At 41.3% G+C, this 20,189-nt stretch overlaps 1 protein-coding gene across 2 annotated transcripts in view; it reads right to left on the bottom strand.

Annotated features, from left to right (window-relative positions):
* The window catches only part of LOC146582763 (neural-cadherin-like), a 342,729-nt gene that overhangs the window by 56,287 nt on the left and 266,253 nt on the right, over nt 1-20,189 (bottom strand). For both annotated transcript variants that reach the window (XM_085287908.1, XM_085287866.1), the window contains 2 exons: nt 11,988-12,168; nt 8,442-8,608 (listed from right to left, as the gene is read on the bottom strand). In XM_085287908.1, the coding sequence (XP_085144034.1) occupies nt 8,442-8,608; nt 11,988-12,168 (348 nt within the window). The remainder of the gene's footprint in view (nt 1-8,441; nt 8,609-11,987; nt 12,169-20,189) is intronic.

A 20,189-nucleotide genomic window follows, 5' to 3' on the forward strand; every position in this document is an offset into this window, starting at 1 on the left:
AAGAGCAACTATATGTGTAATTATATGATGAATAACAGTGGCTGAGCCACTTATTGTGATGGTACGCTAATCAGTCATGTTGAGCTGCTAATGCCTGGTTCAAACATCTTATGGAGCACTTATACTAAGCCAGAGTGCATTTGAAATCCAATGTCCAGCTTGCTGTGCGACGTGGGTGGGCCCACCTGAAAAAGCAGGCGTGCATGGTTCACTGGACTACGCTTATAGTGTGATTGCAACTCGAGCTCCAACACGGCCCTCCAATACTTTCTCAATAACAATTACTTATGTTAAAAAATAAATTGCGAGAGGCTAAGGTGTCAGCACTTTTCCCCAAGCTGTTACTCAGGAAGCACATACACATTTTTTTCCTCATTCCTGGGTAATAAAAGTTTTTGCCTTATTGCCTCAAAGGTCTTTTTAAAGTTTGTTTTTATAACCTGTGATTAATTTGTAATCACGTTTGCAAATGTCATCGTGCTGGTCACAAAAGCAAAGTTTGAAAAGAATAATAAATATTTCATCTACCTTTGAGACATTAATAGTCAGGAAAGAAAATGTGCAGGATAAAATCTGCACTGTACTAGAGAATCCAATAATAACATCTTTAATTATGTCCATGGTTAGGTATAATTAAATTTAAGCATATCTAACAAAGCTGGCAAAAAGTGAAAATTAAAGCGGTGAAAGGGTAAAATCTACATCAGTCTTTTAGTTTTAAATTGCAAAAAAAGAGCTAAAGATAAATAAGTTCAAAGTTTTCAGACTATTTCTTTACCGTAGTAATTGTGATATAAACCCACTTTGTGATATACAGCAAAAGATTGCTATGCGTAATGTAGTACGACCGAGTGAAATTCAGCTCCTGTCTACTTCATTTTATCTCAGTAGTCAATAGAAGATTAGTGCCATAGAATCGGTGTGTTCGTGTGCATTCACTCACTGTGACAGAAAGCAAAGATCCCAGTGAGCCAAAATATGGGTCATTCTCACTGCGAGGTAATGAGACTGAAGAGAGGAGCAACGCTCCCTTTACGATGAATATTAATTCTGAAGACACGAACACAAACACTGAGTGCAGGAATTTACTGGTTGGTTAAGTCGAGGCCGATGGTCCAAAAATCATGCTGGAGCTCGTGAGCTAATTCAAAAATAATTACTTAGTGTAATGGTTCGTACTTTTCTTTTTATATGAAAGATTCGAAATGACTAAATTTGCCACGGAATAATTTAATATAATGTTTTTATATAAAACCCACAAGATAATTCTTGTGGGTTTTTGTTTATATTCAACACATTGGCAACACATTTAAATGTTTATATTATACCTACTATTGTATATTTGTATATTTAAATAACATACATCTATATATTTGATATAAAGCTGTCTCTGTGACCATGGTCAGCGCTGACTGAAGCTTCTACAGGGAGTGCAGAATTATTAGGCAAATGAGTATTTTGTCCACATCATCCTCTTCATGCATGCTGTCTTACTCCAAGCTGTATAGGCTCGAAAGCCTACTACCAATTAAGCATATTAGGTGATGTGCATCTCTGTAATGAGAAGGGGTGTGGTCTAATGACATCAACACCCTATATCAGGTGTGCATAATTATTAGGCAACTTCCTTTCCTTTGGCAAAATGGGTCAAAAGAAGGACTTGACAGGCTCAGAAAAGTCAAAAATAGTGAGATATCTTGCAGAGGGATGCAGCAGTCACAAAATTGCAAAGCTTCTGAAGCGTGATCATCGAACAATCAAGCGTTTCATTCAAAATAGTCAACAGGGTCGCAAGAAGCGTGTGGAAAAACCAAGGCGCCAAATAACTGCCCATGAACTGAGAAAAGTCAAGCGTGCAGCTGCCAAGATGCCACTTGCCACCAGTTTGGCCATATTTCAGAGCTGCAACATCACTGGAGTGCCCAAAAGCACAAGGTGTGCAATACTCAGAGACATGGCCAAGGTAAGAAAGGCTGAAAGACGACCACCACTGAACAAGACACACAAGCTGAAACGTCAAGACTGGGCCAAGAAATATCTCAAGACTGGTTTTTCTAAGGTTTTATGGACTGATGAAATGAGAGTGAGTCTTGATGGGCCAGATGGATGGGCCCGTGGCTGGATTGGTAAAGGGCAGAGAGCTCCAGACGCCAGTAAGGTGGAGGTGGAGTACTGGTTTGGGCTGGTATCATCAAAGATGAGCTTGTGGGGCCTTTTCGGGTTGAGGATGGAGTCAAGCTCAACTCCCAGTCCTACTGCCAGTTTCTGGAAGACACCTTCTTCAAGCAGTGGTACAGGAAGAAGTCTGCATCCTTCAAGAAAAACATGATTTTCATGCAGGACAATGCTCCATCACACGCGTCCAAGTACTCCACAGCGTGGCTGGCAAGAAAGGGTATAAAAGAAGAAAAACTAATGACATGGCCACCTTGTTCACCTGATCTGAACCCCATTGAGAACCTGTGGTCCATCATCAAATGTGAGATTTACAAGGAGGGAAAACAGTACACCTCTCTGAACAGTGTCTGGGAGGCTGTGGTTGCTGCTGCACGCAATGTTGATGGTGAACAGATCAAAACACTGACAGAATCCATGGATGGCAGGCTTTTGAGTGTCCTTGCAAAGAAAGGTGGCTATATTGGTTGCTGATTTGTTTTTGTTTTGTTTTTGAATGTCAGAAATGTTTATTTGTGAATGTGGAGATGTTATATTGGTTTCACTGGTAAAAATAAATAATTGAAATGGGTATATATTTGTTTTTTGTTAAGTTGCCTAATAATTGTGCACAGTAATAGTCACCTGCACACACAGATATCCCCCTAAAATAGCTCAAACTACAAACAAACTAAAAACTACTTCCAAAAACATTCAGCTTTGATATTAATGAGTTTTTTGGGTTCATTGAGAACATGGTTGTTGTTCAATAATAAAATTATTCTTCAAAAATACAACTTGCCTAATAATTCTGCACTCCCTGTACATGAAAAGAAAAGAGTAAAGCTTTTTCACGGTGACTCTTCCTTTTGGATTCTAACGTCTGATGTTGTTTGAGTAATAAGAGATGCTTGGCTGTCTTCTAGGTTTGAATTTCAACATTATGAACATCACGAATGGATCCCAAATGCAACAGTTAAGTAGAGAACAGAGAGGCTGTGGCTATCCTTTCCTAAAAATCCTCCTTCACTCAGGGCAGGGCTGCAAACTACCTCAGATACTTCTGATGTTCCCTGTTGCTCTATTCACCATGAGAAATTCAAAACAAGTAAGTGAAGCTTTGCTCTAAAATAACTTATGTGTGTTAATATTTGCAAGATGATTTCCTCACACACAAACTTAGTCACTGAATACTTTTTATTACACCCTTTTTATTTTATGTGCGCTTTTTTTAAAGGAATATTATACATTTTCATTGCAATGTAGATTATATTAAATAATATTTATCTGTGAAGCAGATACCTTCTCTGGATGACATTTCCTTGGCCTATAGTAGCACTAAAGGAAGGTTGCAGTCATTTGTGATCAGGATGTGGCCTTCAACATGCACGTTAAACAAATACGCAGCACTGCTTTCTTTAATCTGGACAGTATCACTAAAAGTAGTGAAAAGAACGATGCTGAAAAGTGAATTCATCCATGTATTACTCCTAGGCTGAACTATATTATAAATTATAATTCAGTATTATCAGTTTGTTTTCAGATCTCTCTATAAAGCCTTCAGGTAGCAAAACGCTGCAGCAAGAGTACCGAAGAGAGTAACATCATTATCTTCCCTTTATTGGCTCCCTGTTGAATCCAGAATTGAACTTAAAATCTTTCAACTCACATACAAAGTCTCCAATAATTTGGCCACATCATATTTTGAAGACCTCATAGTATCACTTCATCCTAACAGAGCACTTCACTCTCAGACTGCAGGCTCACTTGTGGTTCCTAGAGCTGCTAATAGTTCTCAACTTGGATTGGAGGGGTCGACACTCTCCCTACTTTTAACATTAGGCTTAAAACTTTCCATTTTGACAATCTGATAGGGTTCGATCAGGTGACCCTGAACCATCCTCATCACACTACAGTCACACTGGGGCAAACACTGGTTGGAGACTGTGGTATGACCAAAATTATTATTGACAGTGTCCAATGGATGAGCAACCTCGTTGCCTTTGAAATCATTGCTTAGAACAGTGTTTCCCAAGAAATGAGCAGGTCTGCCGTGGAAGATTATCTGGTTCCACCTGATTAGTACTCTAAGCGATCGGCGTGAGTAACGGGGAGAACAATTACATTCTCTTCCACCAGAGGGCAGTACAACTACCTTCTCTAATTAAATGTGTTGTCAACTGCAGGTAAAACAGAAGAAGACAGAGAGGAAATTACATAATAGTCATGCTGTGAGGCGACACAGCGCGTAATAGCAATAGATAAATATGTGAAAAGGAAAAGTAGTCAGTCTGACCTGGTCCCGGAGAAAATTCCTAGCATGAGTAGTGGTCAGAAGAAGGCAACAAAGGTATACTGGGGACAAACCGAGCCAATTCTGCTGTGCCTGGTCTATGGGGAAAAATGATCATGCTTTTTGTGACATTTTTGTTTGGTGCTGTGCCACGTGATTTTTCTAATGTGAAATATGTGCCATGGCTCCAAAAGGTTGAGAAACAATGGCTTAAAAGACGGGGGCCAGTCCCGTGACCACCTGCAACCAGCTCTAGTCTTCAAAATGACTTTGGTGCATCAAAATGGCAAAAAATCAGCAATAATTGAGTCATACTGCCAATTACATGCAACGTGTTTGTGATAATGCAGCGTTTAACCGTGTAAACTCGTCAAAAAGCTGCAAATCTGTTGCCATCTATGAAAAGAAACTCCTGAAGGAAGTTGCTGCAGAACGTCAAAATTACATAGACAGCTTTTATACAGCAATATAACCAGAACAGAACCAGTTGGAAACCAAAAGAGCTGATCCCCTTTCCACCTATCGCGATTATCGAGACACATTGCAGATGAGTTGTGCTCATCGGTGCAGTGTTGGAAACCTGTCTATGTTTATAAATTAAACATGAATTAATAGCACACCTTCATTAGTTTGCCTGAGAGTGATTACAGGCAGTCCAAGTCAGACCAAGCTTGTTTGGAGGCAGATTCCCCTCCACCACCAGGTGACCTATGCAACTGTCCTCCGGTTGAAAGCGGTCACACGGAAGTTGACGCTACTGCACACACAACACCAGGGCATCCAGTTTGTACCGCAGATGGCTGTCACTCCACGAGCCTGGTTCTGTCAGAGGCACTATCTTTCTGATAAAACAGAGCTGTTGTTTCTTCCCACTGTCACCAAGTGCTTGCTCATCTGATTTCTGGGGTTTTCTCTTTAATATTGTAAGGCCCTTACCTCACAGTATGAAGTGCCTTGAGGCTACTGTTGTAAATTCAATTGAATTTCATGCACGTAAAATTGTTACAGCACAAAAAACAGTGGCTCAAAAAACAGGAACTTTATCAGTAATCAGAGAGACTAAAGTCATTTAAAGAAGAGAGCCTAATATGCTTTGTAATATCTTTTACTAAGCATACTGTTGGATGTGAAGCCATACACAAACAGAAGGGGCTCCTCACAATGTAACAGTGTATCCAACCAAGAGTAACACATACTAATTTCTTCCTCTGATTAAAAGCAATCAAAACTATTACAGTGAAAAATATAATCTTAGCAGGCAGTAAACGGTTATGTTTCCACCAAGAACTCAGCAGGGTTTCCAATGTTTCACTGCTCTGCACTCAGGAATAAATGCACTATTTATGATAGATAAACGATGTGCACTCGCTCCCCATGTGGCTGTGCTGATGGAGCAATGTGATATTTAGGAGGGAGTGTGGGAATGGATGAACAGAAAGGATAGACAGATGGAGATCAGAGGAGATTTAAACGGCTGCCATGGTATGGATAATCATCATCATTTAAGACACAGATGTTTGATCAATACGTGTGGTTTGAGTGTGGGGCAAAAGACAGGGAAAGGCACGAGTAAAGAACTGGGAAGGTGCGCGGTGAGCATCTATACTCGTTTGTAAAACATGGTGGAAAATGCATACAGAGAAATCAGATGTTGATCCACCATGTACAGTAATAACATCTGGAAAGCATCTGATTGGAAACAGCGTTATTTTCTTGCATGACAATGATGCCAAACACACAACAGAACGCTATCAGTCCTGGACTGGCCTCCCCAGAGCCTGCAGCTCAACATTACTGAAGCAGTGTGTGATCACCCAAAGAAGCCTTTTGAAGGCTGGAGAACGATTCCTAAAGTCTATTTAACACAGACTAAATAACGCTTGTGTAAGAGAATTCAGGCTGTTTCTGTCTGGCTTTACTTTATATGCTGTATTTCTGTGTATGTTTCCAAGTGTTTTAATCAGATGCTGCACTTCTTTCCCATTTTCCTAACAAATAATAATAATTATTCACATTATTCAATAATAATAATAATTTGCAGTTGTTTGCACACAAACCAATTATTCTAAACAAGTGTCAGAAGTCAGACGTCCTCTGTATATACTGGTAAGCCGCTACAGGCCCGGCCAAGGTTTAATATGTTCCATCGATGATTAAGATTAGTGTAGTGCAATGATGTGACTGTTTTCATTTTATAAACTGATGGATGGAAAACATTAATTAAAAAGAAGACATGCAACAACACAAAACAACAACAACAAGTGAACATCTGGATATTAACAGCTGGAAAAAAAACTGTTGAGAAACCAAAAACACTAAAGTAAAGACATGCATCTGTTTCTGGTTGTTTCGAATGTCTTTTATCTGCCCTGAAAGGAAATGTTGTTTGGAAACAGGAGATGTACACCTGTGATGATTTCCCTCTCACTGCCTTAGGTGGGGGCCCCAAGAAGTCAAAGGTAAAAAACAAAAAGTTGTTTACTTTGTTTACTCCTGTCACATCTGTGTGGTTGGCCAAAGCGTCTCACTGAAAGCTGTGTGCCTCCTTTAATTTATTCATTCACTTTTTGTTGACTTGTCTGGCTCATTAGGTCTTGAATTCACATAAGTGACCATGACAAATGAGCATAAATGTCTATTTACTTTTAAATATTTAATCAGTCTGATCCTACGTGAGTTGTCCCTACAGTGTACAAATTCAGGTGATAGCTTTGTATAAAATGCAAATAGATTCATTGTCCTACCAAACTTCACTGGGAATCTAAGGAGCTTGGAGAGAAAAGCGTCTGGACTTCTTTAAGTTTCTTGAAGATGTTTCCCCTCTCATCCGAGAAGCTTCTTCAGTTCTAAGATCAACTGGTGGAGAGTCCCAGATTTTAAGCCCTATGGGAGGGTCCCCAAGAGTGTCATGGACCCCCTATTGATCCTCTACCTAATCACATGTGAAAACGGGTGTGGGTCACAATCAGCCGCGGTTTCGGGTGAACCAACTGTGAAACCTACCCCCCTATCATGTGATTTACTGAGGTCAAATGGCCCAGGATGTGAGTGAGCGTTAAGGCGTCTGGGAAGGAAACTGGATTGTAAGCCGCCGCCTCTGTTCAAAGATGGTTGTTCACAGTGGACATAGACGCTTCTTTCACTCTTCTTTCAAACCATCTGTCTTCTCTGTCCAAAATGTGAACGTTGGAATCCTCGAAGGAGTAGTGCTGGGACTGTACTTCAGTGTACTGAAGAAGCTTCTCGGATGAGAGGTCTTCAAGCAACTTAAAGAAGTCCAGATGCTTTTCTTTCCAAGCTCCTTAGACTTCAGTGTACTTCCCAGTGTACTTCAGACCCAGCCATACACTCAGACAAAAACCAGTTCATCCAAAAGACAAAAAAAAAGCAAACTTAATGTATGCTGTACAGTGTCTACATTGGAGAGACCAAAGAGCCACTTCATGAACGCATGGCACAACATACAAGAGCCACCTCAACTGGACAAGACTCGGATGTTGCATCTTAAGGATAAAGGTCACTCCTTTGAGGATGCCAACGTTCACATTTTGGACAGAGAAGACAGATGGTCATGACTCTCCACCATTTGCTCTTAGAACTGAAGAAACTTCTTGGACGAGAGATGAAACATCTTCAAGAAAGTCCAGACGCTTTTCTTTCCAAGCTCTTTAGACTACGATGAATTCACACATGGCTACAGAAACAAATTATGTTAACTGTTACTTTTGTTGCTTTTACCTCTTTTCAAAAAGTGTCTGTTGCATAGGTATCATTATAGCAAGAGAAAGTGCATGTCATAAGAGCAGTGGGTGGATAAAGAAAATGCCTGCAGTTGCTACAGGATAAAGAGTAGAGCAGAATCTGAAACTGTTCATGAAGCGAGAAGGTAAAATAAAATTGCTTTCCACACAACAAAGCCAAACCCAAACTCACAACCTGCTATGAAAAATTCTGAAAGTGAGGAAAAGTGATGACTCCATCTTCCTGCACTCACCTCCAGACGTAAGTATTCACTTTGCTCCTTTGAGATCAGACTGAAAAGGACACTGCTGTGTTTACGGGTTCGAACCAGGACTTGGATCCATGTCCTCCGGGCAGGCAGCGGGGACGCCAACTGGTAACGCACGTGACTGTGGCCATCAAAGGAGTACTCTGGGACCTCTGGTGTTGGTGGATACAAACACATAACCACACACAGAGGTCAGCCACATAGTGCTACGTTTAAACAGGATTTCAAGTGCAAAACATAATTCTTAGACAGTCTGGATGCTGCTTTCCTCCACAGAGAAGACACCACAAGTCACTTCAGCTAAATCAGTTTTAAAAAGTCCGGTGCTGGGGACAGAAAGACTATGTTAAATGCACAAGATAGAATATGCATGTTTGGTTTAGCTTGGGTTCTTCTGTCTAAGAGTTTGAAGTTTTCACAGTAGTGTTTTTTGTGCATGCCTCTCAGAATAAACCAAGCACACCTAAAACTCTCAAAGCCATTCTTCCATCTCACGGCGTACGCAAGTGAAATTTTCTTCTATCGCTTTCACACCTCTTCCTTTTCTTTGTCTCCTTCCCTTGTAACTTTGACAAAGTCGAGTGGTTCATGAGAGCTCACTTGAAGGCAATGTCAAATCAATTTTTTTTTTTGGGGGGGGGGGGTGCTTCTAGGCATGGAATATGCAGCTGATCAGCCATGTCCTCTTGAAGCTCCCAAAACTCCATCTCAAATTTTACTTTGCCTCTCACGGCCACAGGCTGTTTATATAAAAACATAACAACACCATCAATTTTACACCAACAGTCTCACGTTATTCAACGATGGCTTGTCAAATACACAAAATACTTTGAAGTAGAAGTGGGGGTATTTGTTTTCCTTTCCTCTTCTTTTTTATTTTCCATGTAGACTCCAACAGAGTAAAGGGCAAATACTTAAATTAAAGAGTGAAAGAATAAATAGTGAATTTTGCAAGTTTTTGTTTTACAAGATGAGAGTGACTCACTATCATTTGTTCAGTTCAGTTAATACTGCATCACATTGCAGTTTTATTCCAAAAAAAAGAGACTTCCTTGTAATTTTCTTACTTTGCAAAGCAATCCACCGGGGTAAATTGGAACTGGGCTGCATGTTAAACACAGATGGTTTAATCTGTTAACGACCGGAGCGCTATTTGTCATATAAGACATAACAGAAGAAAAGAACCATTTGTACAGACTGCACACCAAATCTTGACCTGTTACGATTTCAGATTCTACATTCGAGTCGTGTCTGAGTCTCACTGTGAAATAGGAGGCAGAAACCAAACAAGACCGTAAAGCCTGGACTAGTGTGCTGCGATCAGCAGAAAGCATGACTGAAGGTGTCCTCCTCAACTCCAAGGATGTGTGCGAGAGGCCACGTAGGACCAGAGCCATTAAAGAGCCAATCTCAGTCCAATAAAAGTCTGCAATAAGCCAATTGTCTCCACAACCACACGACCAGCACAGAGAGGCTCAGAAGAAGCCATCTTCTTTAGGCCAAGGGGCAGGGTAGGTTGCTTGGTGAGTAAAACAAAAATTACACTGCAGTGTACTTCTGAGATTGGAAACTGATGGAGTGCCGTTAGTGTCTTCTTGAGTCATCCTTGCCTGCATTTATATATCTGCGATACACTTGGAGCATTGTCATGGCTAGTTGGCGATGTCCCGGGTATCGCTTCACAAAGCTACTTACACCCCATTATTCAATTTGTTTATTTTAAACCCTAAAAGTCAAGGCAGCGCATCCTAATTTTTATGGAAGAATTCATAGACGCTGCCAATGAGTGACAGCAGTGAGGTCTGGTAGTCTCAGGATCTCGTCTCTACTTTTTGCAGATGGTGTGACCCTGCTGGGTTTATTCAGTAGTGACCTCCAGCTCAGCCTGGGACAATTTGCTGTGCCGAGTGTAGTCGGACTAAGAATCGGGAACTACAAGTTTGAGGCTGTGGTTCTCAGACAGAAAAGGGTTAACTGCCTACTTCAGGTTAAGGATTAGTTGACACATTAAGTGGAGGAGTTCAAGTATATCAGGGTCTTGCTCACAAGTGAGAGTGGAGTAAAGCAGAGCAGGAGATTAACAGATGCTTTGGCACGCTGTTCATTACGGTGAAGAGAAAGCTGAGTGTGAAGCTAAAGCTGTCGATTTACTTGTTGACTTTCTGACCCTCACCTAAAGCCACAGGCTGCTGGGAGTGACTGAAAGAATAAGAACAACATACAAGAGAGCAGGCAGACCTCATTCTGATAGGTGTCTGGGTTGAACCGTAAAGTTAGGGTCAAGAGCTCAGTCATTCAGGAGGTGATATAGGGATCTCCCCAGGATGCCTCCTGGATTACAGATGTGTTTCGGGCATGTCTAACTTAAAGGGGCCCGCAGGACATGTTGGAGAGAGATTATGTTTCTCAGCTGGTCTTATGTCCCTCTTAAATAGAGTTGTTCCTTCCCACTGTCTCAAGTGCTTGATAAAAGGGGGTCACTTGATAGTTGGAGTCTCTCTCTGCTATTTTAGGCTCTTTACCTTACAATATAAAGTATCTTCAGGAGACTGTTGTGATTTGGTGCTGTGCAAATAAAACTGAAATGAACTGAATGCCACTAAAACTATTTTAAAACATTAACTTCTGGCATTTCCAGGTGAATAAAGTTGGGTTATTTTCCACAGTTGCGCTTTCACACATGCAACACGCAGCAGGAAATAGTCCGCTTTCACATGTGTTCAGACATCTAGAAATGTGATGTGTCGTGGCGCTGCCAGGATGCAGCATGTGGTAGGTGCCACACATCATACCCACTTGTTAGTGTTAATTGCACAGCACACACACAGGCACAAACTTACATTAACACAAACCTTGTATACGGGAGTTGGCAGGTTAAAGAAAACGTCTAGCCTGGATGTATTTGTTCACATATCCAGCTCCCCTGGATAGCTCTTGGAAAAGTTCAGGGCTGCTTGTGTGAAAACAGCTTAACTGAAGTGCTCCATGTTTGTAGTTGCATCCTCAGCTAATTTATTAAATGCTTTGGTTCACCCTCAGCTGCTGCGTCCTTTGCCATAGTTGTTGTGGCCTTGGAGCCACACAGCTTTTATTCTGTTTTACAGTCTAGGTTACCCGGTAACAAAACAGGGGGTTCTCGTCAACAATATTTATGGGAATGTTAACCGTAAAATTTCTGACAGCCATGTTTACTATAGCCTTGAAGACCAAAACATTACACTGAAAATAAAGCTGCTCAGGATCCCTTGAAGCTGTTGGAGGAAACAGCCTGTACCATGTGACACAGCTGAAGTGATAAGCTGGGAAGGACGTGTGCATTTTAGCATTTAGAGCGATTTTGTGATAGCACAAACTCCTTGTCCGACAATGACCAAATATGTGTTCGTTTCACATACTGTAATCTGACATAGTCAACAGGGAGTAAATGATCTTTGAGGCCACATGGATGATTTTCTTTTCTTTTTAATGTTACTGTCAAGAACAACATTTTATTGCATAATGTAAAACAAAAATAATAAAAAATTGGCATACCTTCTTCACACTGGTGTCCTGTGTATCCGGGTATACACTGGCAGCTGAAGGAGCCCCACTCACCGTGACAGCGACCCCGGTGGCCACAGGATGGATAGCCCATGTTGACACAGCTGCTATCTGTGGTCAGGCAGCCTGGAGAGCTGGACTGCGAGTCGGCCGGGGAGCCCAAATCATACAGCTGAATGGAAGAGATACAGGGGAGGAGATGGGAGGATTAGTAAATTTAGAGAAGGTAAAGTTGAAGAAAGGAGAAACTGGATATGAAGTGAAATTGGAAAAATATAAACAAAGTAAAACAACAAGAAAGCAAGAAGGAAAACGAGGCGGAAATAGGAGGGAAGAAAAAGTGGAAAAGTTGAGATGCGAGGAAGGCAATAGGGAGAGGTGCCAAGAAGTAAGTAGCTTACATACAGAAGGCAAAAAGGCAAAGTGACAGCGGAGAAAATGGGATTAGGGAAGACACGGGACAGACGTATAAGGGGGTCAGCAGCCAGAGGGAGAGTCGGAATATTCGAAAGAGGTAAGTAAAGTCAAAGAGAATGAAAATGAATCGATTGAGGAAGAAAACTCTAAAATACACTGAAAGACATAAACTCAGACAGTCTCTTTCTTTAAATTGTCATCTCTCTGTCTCTCAGAGTCTCTCGTCACAATGATGAAACCAAACTCTTGACCAGAGAAACAGCATGACCACCTACAGGGAAAGCTGAAAGGACAGAGGAACCTTGAACGCTTACAATCGGATGTCATAAAATACATTCATATGTTCAGTCACCTCCCTGCCAGGACCAAACTTTATGAGTGTTTGTGCTGCAGAGAGGATGCAGGAATGTGAAAGATTGTAAAGTGAAATGAATCATGCCATCAGGGAGCTGCTGATTGGTTCTGACCTCCAGCAAAGAGGGCTCTTATTGGTTGTTGACCTTTAAATGCTACAGCTCCACAATTTTCTGGGGTTGAGCTGATCATGTTGATCGCCAAGGACTGAAAGACAAACATGTGCATTCTAAAGCAGAAAGACATATTGGCGTGTCTGCCATTGATTCGACTGAGCATCGGTGTTGCTCCAGTATGTGTGCATGCGTGTCTCTGAGCACAGCACTGGCTGATACATGAGCTCAACTCAAAAATACAGCTGCTTCTTCATGAATAACAAATTACGGCTTGAGCTGAAAACAGTGTCACACCCCCACAAAGAGACGCAGCAGGATGCCATATTTGCCACGATTAATTTCAGGTGTTGCGTATAAAAATGTACACAAAGTGAAAATACATTCTAAATGAAAAAGCATGCAGCTGGAGTGTGCCGTGCAAAGAGTGAAGTTTCACCCAAAATGTCTGAACCTTGAAGCACTTCAGTCACACCTTGGAGGAAGTGATAATGAAGATGGCTGACAATGACATGCAGAAGTCAGGCATAATGTCACCTAAACAGCATGAAATGAGTCTTTATAAGTATTGAATTCAAATTTACAACATGTGGTAAGATGATGTCGTTTCATATCGTTAAAAATTCTTTTTTTTTTTTATTAGTTCGCCATCCACATGTTGGTTTTATTTCACTCCCTCACTTGTCTGAAAGAAGATATTTTAGCTGCTTTAAATTGCTCCCAGTGTCCATGCCTGCCAAAAGCAAAATGCAATGCAATACAAGGCAATATCTAGACTATGATTTCCTAAAAACATACAGAACTTTTTTTGCTGAATATATATTTTGGTGAAATGAGAAAACATCATCTGTCCACAGTGTTCTGTAACTTCTGTTATGAGGTAAACTTTTTGCTGAGAAACTCTGTAAATCAAGTTTCGAATCATAGCTAGTAGCACTCAAAAAGCTATTAGTCAGTGTGCTGTAACTGCACACCTCCCTACTTAACAATGTAGTGACAGATATGTCAAAAGCACAGAAAACCTTAAAGCTGTAATGCTACTCTGAGAGCTGAAGGGAGAAAGGAAAGCAGAATAATGATAAGACGAGGATGGAGAAAGTGGAAAACGGACAAAGGTGAGTGACAGCAGGGGTAAGAGAGGCAGAGAGGTAGCTCCAGAATAGAAGCATATTAAAAGGAAATCATTTCCTGTCTTTTTACCTGGATGCAACCTCACTATTACCACCGGGCTTACTCCAGTCTCATTTATCCTTTTAATTCATTCACCTTTTCCTGTTTAGGTTACATGCAGCCATGCACCACACTTCACTGGTTTTAATTAAGACAACATGGTATGCAGTGTTAATTTAGTCAATGGGAACTGCGATGAGAATTTTTCAAGCCAAAAACTTACTTAAATTTGTACCTTTGTACTGGTAGATTTTCATACTAAAACTATCATAAAAAATGTTCAAGACATGAGAATGAACCACGTTTGCTTTGCTCAGCGGCCTTGCAGATTCTGTGGAAAAATTCAGCAGCTTCTGAATAGTTTTTTCTGCCTCCCAAAATCTCTCTACTGGTTTACTAGCTTGGTTTCATAAGAAGCTCCTTACTTTCAGTAACACTGTGTCTGTTAGCAATGTGAGAGTTTTATACATATGAACTAAACCTGTGTGCACATTACCGCAGACTGTAGCTAACATACATATAGGCAGGCAAGATGTTCTTTAGATTTTCCCAAAATACTGAAGAATACATCAACCCATCTACTCAAACTAAACCCAGACAGGATTTTAGAGAACAACTGAAAGAATGATGTTATGGATGAGCTGCTACTCTTCAGTAGAAATAACTGTGCAGCTTTGGCAAAGCTAATGCTAATGCTAATGCTAGCTGACCATGGTCAACTGTGATTTTGTTCCAATTAAGGATTGACTGATTAGCCAATTCCAGGTTGCAGGCAGGTGTTTTTGGAATAAAGTGTTATTTCTGTAAATACATTATTAATTTCTCTAAATAAATAACTTATAAAGGACAATTAGTATATAGTTCCTGATGCTGTCTTCACTCCGCCTGTGTACAAAGATTCAAACATGCAGCTCTGCTTTTCTGTATGAGCAATTAGCCTTATAGCGGGTGGATACAGAGGAAAATGGTGACGTGATCTTACAGCTTTGAGGACTGGAGGTACAGACATTACTTTTATTTTTATTTAATGAATGGGCAAGAGCACAATGGTGAAATGCAACTGCATCCAAAACGGAAACAATAATGGTAAATGACCTGTATTTGTATATCGCTTTTCTAGTCCCTAAGGACCCCAAAGCGTTTTACACATCCAGTCATCCACCCATTCACACACACATTCACACACTGGTGATGGCAGCTACATTGTAGCCACAGCCACCCTGGGGCGCACTGACAGAGGCGAGGTTGCTGGACACTGGCGCCCCTGCCAGTGTGGCACTCTGACCACCACCAGTAGGCAACGGGTGAAGTGTCTTGCCCAAGGACACAACGACCGAGACTGTCCAAGCCGGGGCTCGAACCGGCAACCTTCTGATTACAACGCGAACTCCCAACTCTTGAGCTACGATTGCCCCAATAATATGCTGCTAACACAACATCAGCTCTCTGTAAACATCTGTGCAGACAGTATGCCAACGCTGAGCTAACACAAGTGACGTTAAAGCTACTGAGACACCAAATTTTAATAGGCAGTGGTGAGCAGTCAGGCCTGTAGCGCTGTAGCCTTCACTTCACTGTGGCAATTGCATTTACTGTCTTTGGGCTGTTTTTCTTAATCCCTGCTTTGTGTTGTTAGTTTTGGATTCGTACATAAAAACTAAAAGTCATGATAACGTTGCTTTTGTTCACATCGTGCCGCGGCAGTGAGCTCGTCTGTGATTCCCACCCATACTGCCGGTGAGGAGGACATATCAACATCAGCTACCTTTTTACCTCATCGACAGGCACTCACACCCATGCAGAAACAGATGATGTTGCTATAGCAACAAACATGACACACTGGAGCATTTTTGCAAGGAAAGGAACAACAACACCAGAGGAAAAGGAAAAAAATAAAAATCATACAATGCCGGAACATGTCCATCAACATTATTAATCATCAGCACGCCTACTGTTGCATGCTTTTGGGGATTTATTATACTCATGTCCGCCCACACACATCATGCAGATTCCTCTCATTAGTACACAGTGTTTGTGCAGCCTCCTGCTACATCCCTGGCTAAGGTAAACCACACTAACTCCAAGCCTTCAGCACTGCAGAAAGACAGACTTATATCCTTTAATATCACCGCTCTTGAGATTCAACATCTTAACAGAGCTTTCAAATTGTCTACTGAATGGATACAAATAAATTGTGTTTATAGAGACAACAGTTCTAAAAGCCACCCCTAGAGGCCTCGTGGCTCCTCACACCTTACCGGAGTGCTGAACGAAAGGATGTTTGAATTGACTGGCCAAGGTTGTTTTTCATTTAAACATAAGTGTGCAGAATAATAACTGCTCTTTCCCACAAAACACCTGGGTTATTACTTAGCAACACACAGACACACCTGCATACACAGAAATACCTTATTAGCAGACTGAAGAGGAGTCCTTAGAATATGAGTGGACCACAAGAAAAAAGAAGGAAACACACACACACACACACACACACACACACACACACACACACACACACACACACACACACACACTAAATGATGGAAACTTGTCAGTTGCACAGTTTTATGTGTTTAAAACTTCTGCATCATGACTGTTTTTTTTAGCAAACAACCAATTACTATTTAATGCTGGAAACAGAGGATGTGTCTGCAGGACACCGAGAGAGCGACATATGCCTGGTAATGAACCCGTTTGTGCTGACACTGACCTCATTAAACGGAACATGTATTGGACTAAAGTGACAGAGAGGTTGTGTAGTAGTTGGCTCATGATATTAGGCTCACATTATTGACTGTTTTTATTGGTTGGCTGGTCGGGCTAATCAATTAACTCAGCGGTCCTAGCGCATTAAATGCTCATGTGTACCCGGCTGAAGGCAGGCCACAAATAACCCACTCTGAGCCAGCTTTCAGTGTTTTCCTGGTCCTCACTACTTCTATACACACACACACACACACACACACACACACACACACACGCACACACACACACATTAGAGAGTGACCATAATCCAGACAATGATGAACAGCAGTCTCACAGTAATTCTCTCAACACTGAGCCATATAATATACTCTGTTATGACTAGTGAAATATAATTTCATAAATTATTTAGAATATAATCTTAAACTGTACAAACCAATCTCCGTTTTATACCTAGAAATATGATCTCCTCCACGTCCATTATGTGGGGCTTATGTGCTTTAACTCTAAGAAAGAAATCCATCATACGCAGTGCTGGCATAATGCGATGGAAGCGGAATCAGCAGGAGAAAAACTATTTTGCTCATCTGCATTTAAAAGCATACCAGGCCTGTCCACATAAATTTCCTGTGATGTTTTTTTAATAAAAGTGTGCATTTAGTCAAAATCTTCCACTCCAACATTTGAATAACTTCCCTGAAATGGTCCAGCAAAAATACGCTACTACCCGTTGTTAGGGTTGCCAACTCCCTGAAAAATAAATAAGGGACACCTCATGGCCAGGGCCGGGCAACCCAGTTGTCTTCACCCTTCCCAGTGTGGTAGCTCTTTTTTTGTGTGTGAAATTATTTTTTTAACCATTTGACTTGAATTTGATTTAAGCAGATGCATATTCTTTGTGATATGACCATATGGGAAACAAATGATCATTTAGCCATTTATTTTTAGCTCAAAATGACAACATTAACACAGTAAAACAGGTCTCTTTCTTAAACAGAAGCCTGTCATGCTTAGCTTTTGAGGATATAAGTAAATCTTTCTTTAAAAGAACTCTGTCCTGCTTAACTTAAAATTATATAAATTAATAGAAAACAATAGAACAAAATCATTCTTGTAACTGTGCACATTTAGTGCATTTAGTACAACTGGCTTCAGTTGAGGTATTATTTCAGCTTTTCTAATGCTAATCAGGTTTGTAAACCCACTTGTTCCCATGATTACGCATCATAACTCATCATCATTATTCATCTATGTATTACTTTTATGTATTAGTGATCTATTTGTTGTAATCATCTATCCTTGCAGTTGTTTATTACACAAAATAAGTTATATTATCACACTTCTGGCCACATAGCGCTGATATTCACTGCACATGCCCATATTAACCTTAACCAGAGGGTTTAAACAACAAACCAGTGTTTACATACCATATCTGCTTCTGCCGTGGCCTGGTGGACAAGAAATTGGTAAAGGGTTCCCCGGGCTTTCACGCCCCTCATGTTCTTCATGTGCCCACCACTAGAAGCATGCCTATGGAAAAAGTGCGCCGGCACACAGTGCAGTGCGCTTTAAAGGTGTTATGGTGTATTTTCCCAGCCAGGTGTTTCCCTTTTCCCATTCCTCCCAGTACTTTTGCAGCCTATTTTTCTTTCTCTGAGCGAACAAACATTGCTGCTCTAATGCTGGGCTTACACTGTGCGATTTTTGGCCCATTTTGAGCCGATTTTTGAGTCGTGCGACCGATTTGGTGATCGGCCCGATTTTGGCCTTCATCGTGCATCGTGTAGTATACGTGGGGTAACGAGAAGCGATTAACACCTCGAGCAGCTCCCGATCATCAATCGCTCGTGAGCCGCTCACACTGCTCACGCGCAAACACGTAAACGTCGGTGAAAAAGACGGCGCAGCACGGCAGTGCAGCGTGTGATCTGGACACAAGTGATGGAGGCACAACTTGTAGAACTTTGGAAAGCTCATCCGAGCCTTTTCGATGTGGCATCACAAAATGATCACGACCACAACAACCGTGAAAATAGTTGGATTTACACTGCTGCTCAATCACAGCTGCCTGATCAATGTTTTTCATTAGCAATTTAGCAAAGTTGATGGTGGTGGTGTGTCTGTGTGAGTGAAAGACAGAGAGGGAGAGCGACAGATTTTCTGTTATAACCTTCATGTTATGTTGGCACAGTGTGAGCACTCAGGTCGCATCAGAGCATCGGGCCGTATAGTGTGAGACCCTGCATCGTGACCTACCAACTTCTAACCCCTGCGAGTCAATCGTGCAGTTTGAGCAGGAGCTGAATAACGTGACTGAAAATCGCACAGTGTCTGCCCAGCTTTAGGTGTACTGTCGTCCGAGACTTGCACCGCAGTGTCGGCGTTTGTTTCCCTGTTGGCCATGCTTCTTGTTGTGGTCATCTGTTGTCTTCCGGTATTTTCTCCGTAAGCGACCTTTCATCGACCAATGAGATGAGCGGTAATCTGAATTGTCATACTCGAATTGTCATAAGTGTGCTGTCAGCTCATTGGTCACAAAGCAGGAGAGGGGCTGGGAATTGTGTTTTCAAACAAAGCGTTAATTCCATTAACATTTATAGACTACTTTTGATTCTCACTGTATTACGGGACAAAGTGCGTCCCTTATTAGCTCAATACGGGACGTGTGCTTTTGTTTCTAAATACGGGACGATTCCGTATTTTAAGGGACGGTTGGCAACCCTAGCCCGTTGTTCACTTCTCTCACTTAATTTAAATTAGTAGCTGCAGCAGATTGCAACATGCAGTCAAAACAGAACTGGGTGATTTTATTTGATTTTAAAAACACTGTTGGCTTCCAGCAATCATGAAAAAAGATAAAAAGGATAATTGGAATAAAGAAATTACTATTTCCTTTGTTTTTAAAGTGAGTCTTTCCTTTTGTCCAAACGGTAACCTCTGACGCACACGCCAAAGTGCCACAACTGCAAAGTTCCCCTAATGGACATTGAAACTGCCTACAAAAGTGAGTCTACCTGCAGACTTCCCTGTTACAAAGCTATGATTTGATTGGCTGCTATAGGTGAATGGCTATTTTTAGGGATTGCTTCTCTTTACTGGAGTCACTGAACTGACTGAGAGCTATCTGACACATAACATGGCTGTCTGTCTGTGTGATGCAGCTTGCTAACCGCACTAGCTACATTAGCTAGCTGCACTAGCTACGTTAGCCAGCAACCATAGCTACCGTATTATCTAAATATGGTAACATCTGACCACTAACAAGGTGGCAGCCGACACCCTCACATTATTGCATACCCCAGAAACCAATATGAGAGAACAAGTTGCCTATGTAAATCTTTTATACAATGTTAGAAATCAAGTGCACACCTTTTCTTTACAGCTTTACCTCCACTAACCCCAAACTCAATCCAAGTTAGCTTCACCTCCAGGAAAG

Source organism: Mchenga conophoros, linkage group LG1 (assembly GCF_057382185.1).
Source record: "Mchenga conophoros isolate Kocher_MC1m ecotype Shallow Benthic linkage group LG1, M_conophoros_male_GT1.1, whole genome shotgun sequence".
Classification (NCBI taxonomy): domain Eukaryota; kingdom Metazoa; phylum Chordata; class Actinopteri; order Cichliformes; family Cichlidae; genus Mchenga; species Mchenga conophoros.